The sequence below is a fragment of the Balaenoptera ricei genome, chromosome 7 (genome assembly GCF_028023285.1).
Source record: "Balaenoptera ricei isolate mBalRic1 chromosome 7, mBalRic1.hap2, whole genome shotgun sequence".
NCBI classification, from domain to species: Eukaryota; Metazoa; Chordata; class Mammalia; order Artiodactyla; family Balaenopteridae; genus Balaenoptera; species Balaenoptera ricei.
In genome coordinates, this window is record NC_082645.1 from 49427862 (window position 1) to 49442094 (window position 14233).

The following is a 14233-nucleotide window of genomic DNA, read 5'->3' on the forward strand; positions in this document are numbered from 1 at the left end:
CAAATACAGCAGCAAGTGAGTCAAAGTGCCTCTCCGGTACTCACCATGGTAAGGCTGGGCACAGAGGTTTTCCTCTGAGCCTCCTTTTTTCCAGACATCAGATGAATTGGTAGTGGCTATGGCGTGTCCACCCTTCAGAGTCAACCTGTACTGGGCAGCTCCGTACAGAGAATGGTGCTCACATTTCCACCACAGCATGGCATTGGCGTCACAGCTGAACATCCTCAAGGAATCCATGGGTTTGGTAATGTCTAGGCCAAGGCACTTCTGGGATTGCAGATGAAAGAGTCGATGCTGGGACACCCACTTCCACAACATGTCCTTGGTTTCATCGCAGTCCTTTGCTACTATCCAGTCATTCAGTGGCGTGATGCACTTGCCTGTGTTTTCATTAACGATGGTGAATGAATCATTACCTGAGACAAGACAGGCAGAAAAGACATTTCAGGATTCTGAATTATGTGGTTGATGTGCCTTGGCCCCTGTTTGCTAAGGAGAGTCTGGGCACCCCTGGACTGTTAACACCTTCCAAGCTGTATAAACTGTAATGTTCTACACAAGGTCGGAGGACAGTGAGAGCCAGAGAGGCAGTTCAGTGTTGTGTAACAGCATGGGCTCTGGAGCCAGTCTGCCTGGGTTTATAGCTTGCCTCTATCACTTATCGGCCATGTGATCAGGACGTTATTTACCTGCTGTGCCTCAGCTTCCTCCTTTGTAAAACAGTACTTCATAGGGTAGATGTGAGGATAAAATGAGCTCATACACGCAAAGCACTTAGAATAGTATGCATATTTGTCAGAGCCATTCAGTGAACTATTTCCCCCCCCCTATTTAATAAGATGAAGAAGCTCCTTAGTTTTCATCTTCTTTAGATAAGTGACCTGTAGTCAATGAAAAATATCCTGAGCTTATTCAGGACTGCAATTCTGTCTTGCTTACACTTTGGCTACTACAGCAGGGTAAATTATTATATGACATTAATGTGTCTGAGAGGAAATAGGGTAGAAGTAGAAGAGTGGGAATAAAAGGATGAGAGGAAATGGAGGCCTGGGTTCTGACGGTAGGGGGACCTATGACAAGCTCCACTGTTGTACCTCCAGGAAGGTGACAGGATGCCCCTGGGGAGGGGATGTGGGGACTGACCACCTGGATCACCCAGGAAGGTCAAACCTGAGCTCCAGAAATCACCTGAGCCACAGGATTCAAGACCCAGTAGGTTTGGACAATGGGAAGCTCAGAAGTAATCAGTGTGAGCTGAGGGCAAAGGGAGGGATCTCCCTGAATGCTTCCCTGGCAGTTTTGCATGAGCTGGGGAAGACCTCAGTAGTGACAGAAACTGAATTTCTGTTAATCTGGTAGAATGGGACCTCAGAACAAAATTTAATTTTATTTTATGAAAATAAAGTAGTGCACTGCTGCTTGCACACCTGAGTTTGTGGAGCAAGGGTCACATCTGTTACAGCAAATGACAACTGAACAATTTGGTCAGTGCTTTTACAAAGAAACATTTTTTGAAGGTATAGCACAGAACCTCACGTTGGTGAGCTGAAATAGTTTAGACAAACGTAAGCAATCTTTGTCAATGAACTGAAGGGTTCAGCAGAAGGAGCTGTAAGATTTTAGTTCCCAAAAGGCACTTTCATTTTGATACCAGCTTCACATTCAGTGGTCTTACTAACACTAAACACCTTTTCTAATAATAATTCACAGGCTTGCAGAATTAAAAATTCTCACACTAAGGCCTTGAGGGGAAATTTCACCATGCAAGTAACAACTATAAAATTAAGTCCAATTCCAGTTTGAACTTTGGACGGAATTTTTGTTTGTTTTAAATAGCAGTAGCAGCACCAAGAGAAACAACAGGAACAACAAGAACAAAATGCTTTAAAACTTTATTTCTGCTTTCAAATCGGTATTTTAAAATACTGCCTAGGGTTGCAGCTAGATCTGTTTGGATAGCAGCTTCCATCCCTCACTCTTCTTTGATATCACTCTGCCATTCTCTATTTTATGGGCACAATTTGGAAGGATAGTTAACAAAAAAAAGGAAAATGTACTATTTTAGAAGATTATAAGACAGTGATGTACCTCTTTCCCAACCTATTCCCTCTCACCTCTCCTGTGTTCCAAAGTATCAGGAATTACCGCAGAAAAAAAAGAAGTCTGCTTCTGCAGGAGAGTGGGCGGTGGCCACCCCTGCTGGAACCTTCCCCTCTCTTGCCTTATAATCTCCCTGCACTTTATAATCTTTCCTGGGCACTTTGCTCTGTGCCCTTTGACCCCAGCTTTGCCTACCTTTGCAATCTGGAGTTCTAGATTTTCCAAGTTGCCTTTGCAGAATCCAATGGATTAGCTACAGCTCTTAGAATAGTGGAAAGAGCAGTGGAATAAGGAGTTAGGGGTCCTAGACTGAAGACTTACCTCTGCTATTGGTTAGCTGGGAGAGCTTGGGGAAGTCAATTAATCTCCCCAGGGTCTTCTACTCTCCAAATGTAAGATGAAAGCAGTGGATATAAGAAATCTAAGTCACTTCCAGTACTAACATCCTATGCTTCTACTAACTGAGTTCTTCCAGCCTTGTAGGCTTTACAGGTCTGTGCTAAGTTCATTGCATATTGTTCTTAAACAGATGTCCACAACTTTATTATGTCATGCTAGTAGAATTTTAGGTCATCTGAATTCCATCTGTATTGGGCATGTGCACTTAAGTGACAGTGCTGCTTTATACATTCTCTTTGGAAGAGAAAAAAATTTAACCTTTCCCATTTACTGTATGTTTAACTTTTAGGATACCCATGGACTTAACAAGCTTGTAGGGCCTCTGAAAGACTACAGGAGAGGTGTGGAGTAGCTACATTGAAGAGGAATTGCCAAGCTTCTTACCTAATCGCAAACATCTATGATTATAGATACTTGCCTCATTCTAAATCTGTCTTTTAACCAAGTATGTAATATCAATGCTTGACACCTATAGTGATCACTTAGCAAATACATTAAGTATTGATATGATTTAAGGAAACTTATTAGCCTTCAGACATGATGTATGTGTAAGCAGTCATACATAATACATAACCTAGGGAGAGTCTTGTACTCATGATGTTTTCCCCTATCTTTCTTTACCCTTAAGAAGAAGCTGTTCAGTCTGCCCCAGTCTTGTGACCCTATTGGGAGGGTAGGTTGAAGAGTGGGAAGAAGGACTAAGAAAGTATGAAAATAATTTATTTAGAAAATTTGTTAAATAAGGGTCTATGACATATATCAGAAATGTATTACACTTTGAAAAGGTGATTGCAGAGCAATTTATAAAACAGATTCTTTATTGATAGCCTTATATTGCATCTTGTTCACTTTATACTGGCCCTAAATGGAATTTTAATATTTACCTACAAATACAATATTGGGACAAGTCTAAAAGACAGAAGTTGATGAAAAGAAGCCTCAACACCTCTAGCAGCACTTTTTAATGTTTCGTTTTATATAAACATTTTACTGGTGTTTGAGAGGAAATTGCTACATAGCATTATCATAATTGAAAATGAATTTTTAGACCATCACAGGAAAACTATTTCTTATTGTCTGATTGTGAAGTAACTCCTTTGTTACAAGCCCTAAACCAAAGAGTTCTGCACATTCCAAAGAGAAGCTGGACCTCAGCATTTTGTAACCACAGACAAATGGAGAAGAGATGGCTTGGGAAGGCAAGAAGGATGAAGACTGCAGCTTTTTTAGTTTCAGGGGAACTTCCACAGCCCACACTGTTAAGCATTTTGTGGATTTGCTACCATGTGTGCACAGAGTGTACTCAGAAGTCTGGATTTGCCAGTTCAAAAACAGGTCCTCCCACGTGCAGCAGCGGAGACCCAACTCAGCCAAAAATAAATAAATAAAGCCAAAACAAACAAACAAACAAACAAAAAACAGGTCCTGAAGTGACAGCTCTGGGTCCACATCAGTGTACTAGCAGTCAGAAAGTCATGGGGTTCAGACTGGGTGGTGTGGGCTGGTGAGAACCTCAGAAGTCCCTGAAGAATTAGTTTACTTCAAGCTGTTGGTTCTCCAAGGAGACAAAAAAAGTTAACTAAGCAATTGGCATTTCCCCAAGGACACAGAGGTACTCCTCCAGCATCTGAGCAATGGAGACCACCTGTGCAAACCTAGCTGCGTACATGTGATGAAGTGCACGCCGTCACCAGCATCATGAAGCTGGCATACTGCCAACAAGCTACCCAAATGGCTAGGGTTTCAAAATTCCAGCGCTTCCCTTAATAGGACCACAAGTCTGGTCTGATGGTGTGTGTAAGCTGATCAGAGCAGCTGCTCAAGGTGGGGAAGGATGCAGGAAAACAAATACCTGCGAGGACCTAGTGCAGGAAGAACGGCGTTAAGCTGGTGCTCTTTGCTTTGGGTTGATGAGAAAGGCCAGAGATTGTAGAGACTGCAAAAATTAAGGAAGTCTTGAGTTCTATGGGGGAGACAAAACAGATAAGACTAAAGCAAATGTAGATGGAAACCGAGAGTTTAGTGATTGAAAGTCTAGTGTGCTTTGACTATAGTTAGTCGCTGCAGTGAAAATTTTCTCCCTGGATTATGGCGCAGGCAGAATAGAATTCTCACGGCAATAAAGGCCTTTTGGTAGTTTCCAACATGGAGGATCAAAGTACACAGAAGTGTGAGTCAGAACAGGGTCAACTAAAAAGTTCTTGATGTAGATAAGATGATGCCACTCATACTCTGAACAAACTATAACTCATGTAGTAACTTAGTTTAGCTGCAAAGAAAGTAAATGCCACAAGCAAACTGAAGCTTTTCAAAAACTCCCTCGACCATCTTTTACTTCCTCATCTAGACAAGATGACGGAAGTGGTAGGTGGGGACGGCTCACTGATTGCCTATTAAGCAGCCAGACTAAGAAACAAAATCCTCAGCACACCTTTGGCCAAGGCAAAAAGAGAAAGTAAAAGCAAACTCCGGGTGCTGCGAAGGGGCTGGTGCGGCAAGCACTGCCCAGAGCATCAGCGAAGGGTGTCTGATCCTGGTCCTGCTTCTGAAGTGACAGGCAGGAGGTCTCCAGGCAAGCAACCTGAGCTCCACCGCGGGACCACCGGCCTCTGGGGTGGGGCATGGGGCGGTGGTCCGGAGCTGATAAGCCAAGTAGAAGAAACGGTCGCTGCTCGAGGCACTGGGGGAGGGCATCACAACAGAGTCACGGCCATAGCCACTGCAGGAGACACGGCTTTTTGATGTGCACCATAAGCGCAGTGAAGTCAGGGAATCGTTACTCATTCTGGCGCTGTGGGTGGAAAGCTCCTCTTGACATTGAGTGGCCAGGGTGACCAAGGGACGAAGGAGGGGCGAGACGGGCGGGATGGGGCTTGGCTGGGGGGATTGGTGTTGAGGAGCCCTATACTCTAGGGAAGCAAGATTTTAGAGGAGAGAGGACGAGGCAGGAGCGGGAGCCTCGTTCTGAAAAGGCTCTGGGTGCCTCCCCTACGGTGGACTCCTCGCCCTCATCACGAGAAAAGCCCTGCGCTCCCACGCCCCACCCCGCCCTCCTCCCGGACCCCGGGGGGTAATGGAGCTGCTTCTCCCCGGACCTCCCTTCGGCTCACTTGTCCGGCTCCAGCCCCGAGCAAAGCAGAGGTGACGTGACCCCGGGGCGCAGCCCTAACCCGAACCGAGGAAAGTCAGCCGGCCTGGCAACGTCGAGGTCCCTAGCCGGCCGGCGAGCGGACGCGCCCGCGGTTACCTGAGCGACCAGAGGGCTCCACCAGACCGAAGCACGGGAGGAGCAGCACCAGCAGCTCCGCCGCACGGAGAGGGTTGGCCCAGCGCGTCCTCATCCTGAGCCGGCTCGGGCGGGTCAGTCGAATCCTCGGGGGCACTCGGCACCCTGCCCTCCCGGTGCGCGCAGTCAGCCCCGCCAGCGCCTTGGCCCCTGGCTTTCCCGGGCGCCCCAGACCCGCCCCCGCCGCCCTCGGCCAATCGGATCAGCACGTCCTTGGTCCCAGGGCGTGGGGGGGGGCGGTGCGGATACAGGGCGGGAAGACGAGGCGTAAGGAGCTCTGCGCACCTGCGAAGGGCGGCCCCGCGAGGGGGCGGGTGGTGAGCGCCAGGCCAGACGGCAGAGCGCCGCCCAGACTAACGGATGAGGGGGTCCTGCGCCCCGCCGCTTCTTCAGTACAGTTGAGGAGACGCGGCCCTTGCTGGGACTTGGCACCGCCCTGGTGGGTGGTCATTTTAGGACCTTGCTTTCTGCCTAGCGCACCTCAGTCAGGCATGACTTCTTCGTTTTGCACGGTTGGCCTGGGAAGGCACCCACATCCCCTCGTACCCCGAAGAGGGAAATGTGCGCCCATCCTGTTACAGCTGCGGTCGAGCCAAAGAATTCAGTCGTCCTTGGCAACGTCTTGCGTATTTTGATAGGTGAGATAATGGCACAATGAGGTTCGACCCACAGTTGTTAAAGAATTAAAAGCAAGAGCTATTCGAGTGACACTATAATACTTCCAAGGATGATTAGACTTTATAACCATTTGGCTTTTGCAAGTAAGCTCTTTTCTTAATAATTAAACAGCAACAATAGTAATCCAGTAGAAATGTGGAAGTCTGCATCCAGAACTGGTAATTGTGAGAGTAGAATTTATCCTCAGCCTGTGGGAACCGCCATCATTATAAATAGGGCGATCTGAGTCACCTGGATATGAATGTCCTATACTTTTAAACCCGTATTTACTGAGCACATGTTGTGTGCCGGGGATGGCCTCCCTCCCTCCCTACAGGGTGAATTCTTCCAGGAGGAGGTGAATAGGAAGTTTACCTTTTCTGATGCCAACCACCAAGGCTTGGATGATGGCTCCCAAAGCTCCCTTGGCCCTGTTCTCTCCCCAGGCCCCTGCCTTTCGGTTCAGTGTATATATTGAGCACCTGTCAGCACAGGAACTGGGCACTTCCCAGGATGAGATCAAAGGATGACCCCCTGCCCTCTCCAGCTTACTGAGTACTGGGGGAGAGTGAGGCACACACAGTAACTCAGGGCAGAATGAATGGGGAGACTCCACAAAGCTTCCAGGAAGGCAACACCTCAACTGGGCCTTGAAGAATGGGTAATGGGTAGGCATTTGACCAGGCACAGCTGGTGGGAGGAAAATACTGACAGAACAGAGGCAGGAAAAGGCAAAGCAGTGTCAGAAGACAGTCAAGAGTCCAGTGTGGCCGCCCTGCAGGGTGCAGGTGCATATTGAAAGAAGCTGTCATGCAGGCCTAAGTGGAAATGACAGCAGAAAGGTGAGATGTGGCTATTTTGTGAAATGCCTTGAACATGATATTAAAGACTTTGACTTAATTCTGTAGGGAATGGGCAGTGGCAAGTTCTGGGTAAGACAATCTGCTGCTGCTCTGATTCCCTCCACGTCTGTGGCTGCTTACCTTTCTGATCCTGCCCAGCTTGGAGCTGCCTGACAGCAGTGATCTTTTCTTCTTCATTAACAGAACCAGGCCTGTCCCAGAGCTCTCGATAAATATTAGTTTACTTAATTAATGAGTGCCTAAAGCCGCTACCTTAGCCTAGGGCGGTATGAGCTCTAGCTTGCATTGTATTGCAATAGTTTCTCAATTAACCTCACTGTCAACGGCTGTTAGCCTCTCAGGAAAGTGAAGGCTTCTAAACATGGTCTGAAACGTGCCACCTTACTTCACTCACATCCTTTCAGTGCTACTTGCTTGTAGCAGGGGTTCCTAAATGGGAGTTCAGGGGGATTGTGAACCCCTGAAATTGTATGCAGCTTTATGAATGCTCCTTTCTTTCTTTCTTTCTTTCTTGGCTGTTTTTTCTGTAAGTACATGTGCATTGACATTCCACCTAGGTTATAGATCCTAAATAAATATTTATTGTCTATGGTGACAGTAGAAAGCAGTGTATCCTTTAAGCCTCAACTTGAATGTCACTTCCTCAAAGAAATCTTTCTTGACTCTGCAGGCTAGGTGAACTTCCTGTGTGACAGGATCTCAGTGCATGCCACACTTTGTCTTGATAGCACTTAGCACAGCTGAATTAAATAATTATGTGCTTGCTCGTTTGTTGAATGTCTGTCTCCCTCCCCAGGCCATAGAACCCATGAATGTGGTGACTATCTGTTTTAGTCACTTCTGTGTTTGCAGTACCTAGCCCATGAATTGCTGGATGAAATAAAAGAATAAATACGTGGTAAACGCCTCATAAATGGTGCAGGCAACAAGAGGTCTAGGTATTTAAAAGAGGGAGAAATCAGGTTGAAAGTGAGGGTCTGCAGGCCTTGGATGAGTAACATTCGGTAGATAGAGGTGGTGGGGAGGAAAATCCAAGCTGAGGCAATGATGTGAGCAACATAACAGACACCTGCCATCCGCTGGGTACCAGGCCATTTGGTGGAGCATTTCCCGTATGCTCTATTATCTAATAATCATTCTATGAAGGTACTATTATCCTCATTTCACTACTGTTTTTTAAAAAATAAATTTATTTATTTTTATATATATATATTTTGGCTGCGTTGGGTCTTTGTTGCTGCATGTGGGCTTTATCTAGTTGCAGCGAGCGGAAGCTACTCTTCGTTGCGGTGCGAGGGCTTCTCATTGCGGTGGCCTCTCTTGTTGTGGAGCACGGGCTCTAGGTGCATGGGCTTCAGTAGTTGTGGCTCCCAGGCTGTAGAGCGCAGGCTCAGTAGTTGTGGCGCACGGGCTTAGTTGCTCCGTGGCATGTGGGATCTTCCCAGACCAGGGCGTGAACCCATGTGCCCTGCATTGGCAGGCAGATTCTTAACCACTGCGCCACCAGGGAAGTCCCATTTCACTACTATTTATTACTATTATACTCATTGTGGAAACTGAAACAACACAGACAGTATCAACAACTTGACCATGGTCAGTAGCCATAAGTGAAGATACCAAGAATTTTCATGAGTTGTGTGGTTGTTACTATTATTTTATTGCCAGTTACAATTAGGGAGAGGGAGTATGAAGTTTTAGGACCTCTGAAGTCATGTTTTTTTTTTTTAACATCTTTATTGGAGTATAATTGCTTTACAGTGGTGTGTTAGTTTCTGCTTTATAACAAAGTGAGTCAGCTATACGTATACGTATATCACCATATCTCCTCCCTCTTGAGTCTCCCTCCCACCCTCCCTATCCCACCCCTCTAGGTGGTCACAAAGCACCGAGCTGATCTCCTTGTGTTATGCGGCTGCTTCCCACTAGCTATCTATTTTACATTTGGTAGTGTATATATCTCCATGCCACTCTCTCACTTCGTCCCAGCTCACCCTTCACCCTCCCTGTGTCCTCAAGTTCATTCTCTACGTCTGAGTCTTTATTCCTGTCCTGCCCCTAGGTTCTTCAGAACCGTATTTTTTATTTAGATCCCATATATATGTGTTAGCATACGGTATTTGTTTTCCTCTTTCTGACTTACTTCACTCTGTATGACAGACTCTAGGTCCATCCACCTCACTACAAATAACTCAATTTTGTTTCTTTTTATGGCTGAGTAATATTCCATTGTATATATGTCCCACATCGTCTTTATCCATTTCATCTGTCGATGGACACTTAGGTTGCTTCCATGTCCTGGCTATTGTAAATAGAGCTGCAATGAACATTGCAGTACATGACTATTTTTGAATTATGGTTTACTCAGGGTATAGCCCAGTAGTGGGATTGCTGGGTTACATGGTAGTTCTGTTTTTAGTTTTTTAAGGAACCTCCATACTGTTCTCCATAGTGGCTGTATCAATTTACATTCCCACCAACAGTACAAGAGTGGTACCTTTTCTCCACACCCTCTACAGCATTTACTCTTTGTAGATTTTTTCATGATGGCCATTCTGACCCGTGTGAAGTGATACCTCATTGAAGTTTTGACTTGCATTTCTCTAATAATTAGTGATGTTGAGCATCCTTTCATGTGTTTGTTGGCAATCTGTGTATCTTCTTTGGAGAAATGTCTATTTAGGTCTTCTGCCCATTTTTGGATTGGGTTGTTTGTTTTTGATATTGAACTGCATGAGCTGCTTGTATATTTTGGAGATTAATCCTTTGTCCGTTGCTTCATTTGCAAATATTTTCTCCCATTCTGAGGGTTGTCTTTTCGTCTTGTTTATGGTTTCCTTTGCTTTTAAGTTTCATTAGGTCCCATTTGTTTATTTTTGTTTTTATTTCCCTTTGTCTAGGAGATGAGTCAAAAAGGATCTTGCTGTGATTTATGTCACTGAGTGTTCTGCCTATGTTTTCCTCTAAGAGTTTTATAGTGTCTGGCCTTACATTTAGGTCTTTAATCCATTTTGACTTTATTTTTGTGTATGGTGTTAGGGAGTGTTCTAATTTCATTCTTTTACATGTAGCTGTCCAGTTTTCCCAGCACCACTTATTGAAGAGGCTGTCTTTTCTCCATTGTATATTCTTGCCTCCTTTATCAAAGATAAGGTGACCGTATGTGCGTGGGTTTATCTCTGGCCTTTCTATCCTATTCCATTGACCTATATTTCTGTTTTTGTGCCAGTACCATACTGTCTTGATTACTGTAGCTTTGTAATATAACCTGAAGTCAGGGAGCCTGATTCCTCCAGCTCCGTTTTTCTTTCTCAAGATTGCTTTAGCTATTCGGGGTCTTTTGTGTTTCCATAATAAGTGTGAAAATTTTTGTTCTACTCCTGTGAAAAATGCCAGTGCTAGTTTTATAGGGATTGCACTGAATCTGTAGATTGCTTTGGGTAGTATAGTCATTTTCACAATGTTGATTCTTCCAATCCAAGAACATGGTATATCTCTCCATCTATTTGTATCATCTTTAATTTCTTTCATCAGTGTCTTATACTTTTCTGCATACAGGTATTTTGTCTCCTTAGGTAGGTTTATTCCTAGGTATTTTATTCTTTTTGTTGCAATGGTAAATGGGAGTGTTTCCTTAATTTCTTTTTCAGATTTTTCATCATTAGTATATAGGAATGCAAGAGATTTCTGTGCATTAATTTTGTATCCTGCTACTTTACCAAATTCATTGATTAGTCCTAATAGTTTTCTGGTAGCATCTTTAGGATTCTCTATGTATAGTATCATGTCATCTGCAAACAGTGACAGTTTTACTTCTTCTTTTCCAATTTGGATTCCTTTTATTTCTTTTTCTTCTCTTCTTGTTGTGGCTAAAACTTCCAAAACTATGTTGAATAATAATGGTGAGAGTGGGCAACCTTGTCTTGTTCCTGATCTTAGTGGAAATGGTTTCAGATTTTCACCATTGAGAACGATGTTGGCTGTGGGTTTGTCATATATGGCCTTTATTATGTTGAGGTAAGTTCCCTCTATGCCTACTTTCTAGAGGGTTTTTATCATAAATGGGTGTTGAATTCTGTCGAAAGCTTTTTCTGCATCTATTGAGATGATCATATGGTTTTTATTCTTCAATTTGTTACTATGGTTTATTACATTGATTGATTTGCATATACTGAAGAATCCTTGGGAGAAACCCCGCTTGATCATGGTGTATGATCCTTTTAATGTGCTGTTGGATTCTGTTTGCTAGTATATTGTTGAGGATTTTTTGCATCTATGTTCATCAGTGATATTGGCCTGTAGCTCTCTTTTTTTGTGACAACTTTGTCTGGTTTTGGTATCAGGGTGATGATGGCGTTGTAGAATGAGCTGGGGAGTGTTCCTCCCTCTGCAATATTTTGGAAGAGTTTGAGAAGGATAGGTGTTAGCTCTTCTCTAAATGTCTGATAGAATTCGCCTGTGAAGCCATCTGGTCCTGGGCTTTTGTTTGTTGGAAGATTTTTAATCACAGTTTTAGTTTTGGTGCTTGTGATTGGTCTGTGTATATTTTCTATTTCTTCCTGGTTCAGTCTCGGAAGGTTGTGCTTTTCTAAAGAATTTGTCTATTTCTTCCAGGTTGTCCATTTTATTGGCATAGAGTTGCTTGTAGTGATCCCTCATGATCCTTTGTATTTCTGCCATGTCAGTTGTTATTTCTCCTTTTTCGTTTCTAATTTCTTGATTTGAGTCTTCTCCCTTTTTTTCTTTATGAGTCTGGCTTATGGTTTATCAATTTTGTTTATCTTCTCAAAGAACCAGCTTTTAGTTTTATTGATCTTTGCTGTTGTGTCCTTCATTTCTTTTTCATTTATTTCTGACCTGATTTTTATGATTTCTTTCCTTCTGCTAACTTTGGGTTTTTTTGTTCTTCTTTCTCTAATTGCTTTAGGTGTAAGGTTAGGTTGTTTATTTGAGATTTTTTTGTTTCTTGAGGTAGGATTGTATTGCTATAAACTTCCCTCTTAGAACTGCTTTTGCTGCATCCCATAGGTTTTGGGCTGTCGTGTTTCATTGTCATTTGTTTCTAGGTGGTTTTTGATTTCCTCTTTGATTTCTTCAGTGATCTCTTGGTTATTTAGTAGCGTATTGTTTAGCCTCCATGTGTTTGTATTTTTTACAGTTTTTTTCCTGTAATTGATATCTAGTCTTATAGTGTGTGGTCGGAAAAGGTACTTGATACAGTTTCAATATTCTTAAATCTACCAAGGCTTGATTTGTGTCCCAAGATATGATCTATCCTGGAGAACGTTCCATGAGCACTTGAGAGGAAAGTGTATTCTGTTTTTTCTGGATGGAATGTCCTATAAATACCAATTAAGTCCATCTTGTTTAATGTATCGTTTAAAGCTTGTGTTTCCTTATTTATTTTCATTTTGGATGATCTCTCCATTGGTGAAAGTGTGGTGTTATAGTCCCCTACTATGGTTGTGTTACTGTCGATTTCCCCTTTTATGGCTGTTAACATTTGCCTTATGTATTGAGGTGCTCCTATGTTGGGTGCATAAATATTTACAATTATTATATCTTCTTCTTGCATTGATCTCTTGATCATCATGTAGTGTCCTTCTTTGTCTCTTGCAATAGTCTTTATTTTAAAGTCTATTTTGTCTGATATGAGGATTGCTACTCCAGCTTTCTTTTGATTTCCATTTGCATGGAATATCTTTTTCCATCCCCTCACTTTCAGTCTGTATGTGTCCCTAGGTCTGAAGTGGGTCTCTTGTAGACAGCATATATATGGGTCTTGTTTTTGTATCCATTCAGCAAGCCTGTGTCTTTTGGTGGGAGCATTTAATCCATTTACACTTAAGGTAATTATCGATATGTATGTTCTTATAACCATTTTCTTAATTGTTTTGGGTTTGTTATTGTAGGTCTTTTCCTCCTCTTGTGTTTCCTGCCTACAGAAATTTCTTTAGCATTTGTTGTAAAGCTGGTTTGGTGCTGCTGAATTCTCTTAGCTTTTGCTTGTCTGTAAAGGTTTTAATTTCTCCGTTGAATCTGAATGATATCTTTGCTGGGTAGAGTAATCTTGGTTGTCGGTTTTTCCTTTTCATCACCTTAAATATGTCTGCTACACCCTTCTGGCTTGCAGAGTTTCTGCTGAAAGATCAGCTGTTAACCTTATGGGGATTCCCTTGTATGTTATTTGTTGCTTTTCCCTTGCTGCTTTTAATATTTTTTCTTTGTATTTAATATTTGATAGTTTGATTAATATGTGTCTTGGCGTGTTTCTCCTTGTATTTATCCTGTGTAGGACTCTCTCCCCTTCCTGTACTTGATTGACTATTTCCTTTCCCATATTAGGGAAGTTTTCATCTATAATCTCTTCAAATATTTTCTCAGTCCCCTTTTTTCCTCTTCTTCTTCTGGGACCCCTATAATTTGAATGTTGTTGCGTTTAATGTTGTCCCAGAGGTCTCTGAGACTGTCTTCAATTCTTTTCGTTCTTCTGCATTAGTTATTTCCACTATTTTATCTTCCAGGTCACTTATGCGTTCTTCTGCCTCAGTTATTCTGCTATTCATTTCTTCTAGAGAAGTTTATTGTGTTGTTCATCATTGCTTCTTTGCTCTTTAGTTCTTGTAGGCCCTTGTTAAACATTTCTTGTATTTTCTCTATTCTATTTCCAAGATTTTGGATCATCTTTTCTGTCATTACTCTGAATTCTTTTTCAGGTAGACTGCCTATTTCCTCTTTGTTTGGTCTGGTGAGCTTTTACCTTGCTCCTTCATCTGCTGCATATTTCTCTGTCTTCTCATTTTGCTCAGCTTACTGTGTTTGGGGTCTCCTTTTCACAGGTGCATGTTTGTAGTTCCAGTTGTTTTTGGTGTCTGCCCCCGGTGGGTAAGGCTGGTTCAGTGGGTTGTGTAGGCTTCCTGGTGGAGCAGAC

The 14233-nt window shown here is 43.1% G+C and overlaps 1 protein-coding gene across 2 annotated transcripts in view; it reads right to left on the minus strand.

Annotated features, from left to right (window-relative positions):
* Positions 1 to 5886, minus strand: part of LOC132368965 (CD302 antigen) — a 132024-nt gene extending 126138 nt beyond the window's left edge. For both annotated transcript variants that reach the window (XM_059927958.1, XM_059927959.1), the window contains exons 1-2: positions 5747 to 5886; positions 45 to 416 (exon numbers count right to left, since the gene is read on the minus strand). In XM_059927958.1, the coding sequence (XP_059783941.1) occupies positions 45 to 416; positions 5747 to 5840 (466 nt within the window). In that variant the 5' untranslated portion in view covers positions 5841 to 5886. The remainder of the gene's footprint in view (positions 1 to 44; positions 417 to 5746) is intronic.
* Between the last annotated feature and the right edge of the window lie 8347 nt (positions 5887 to 14233).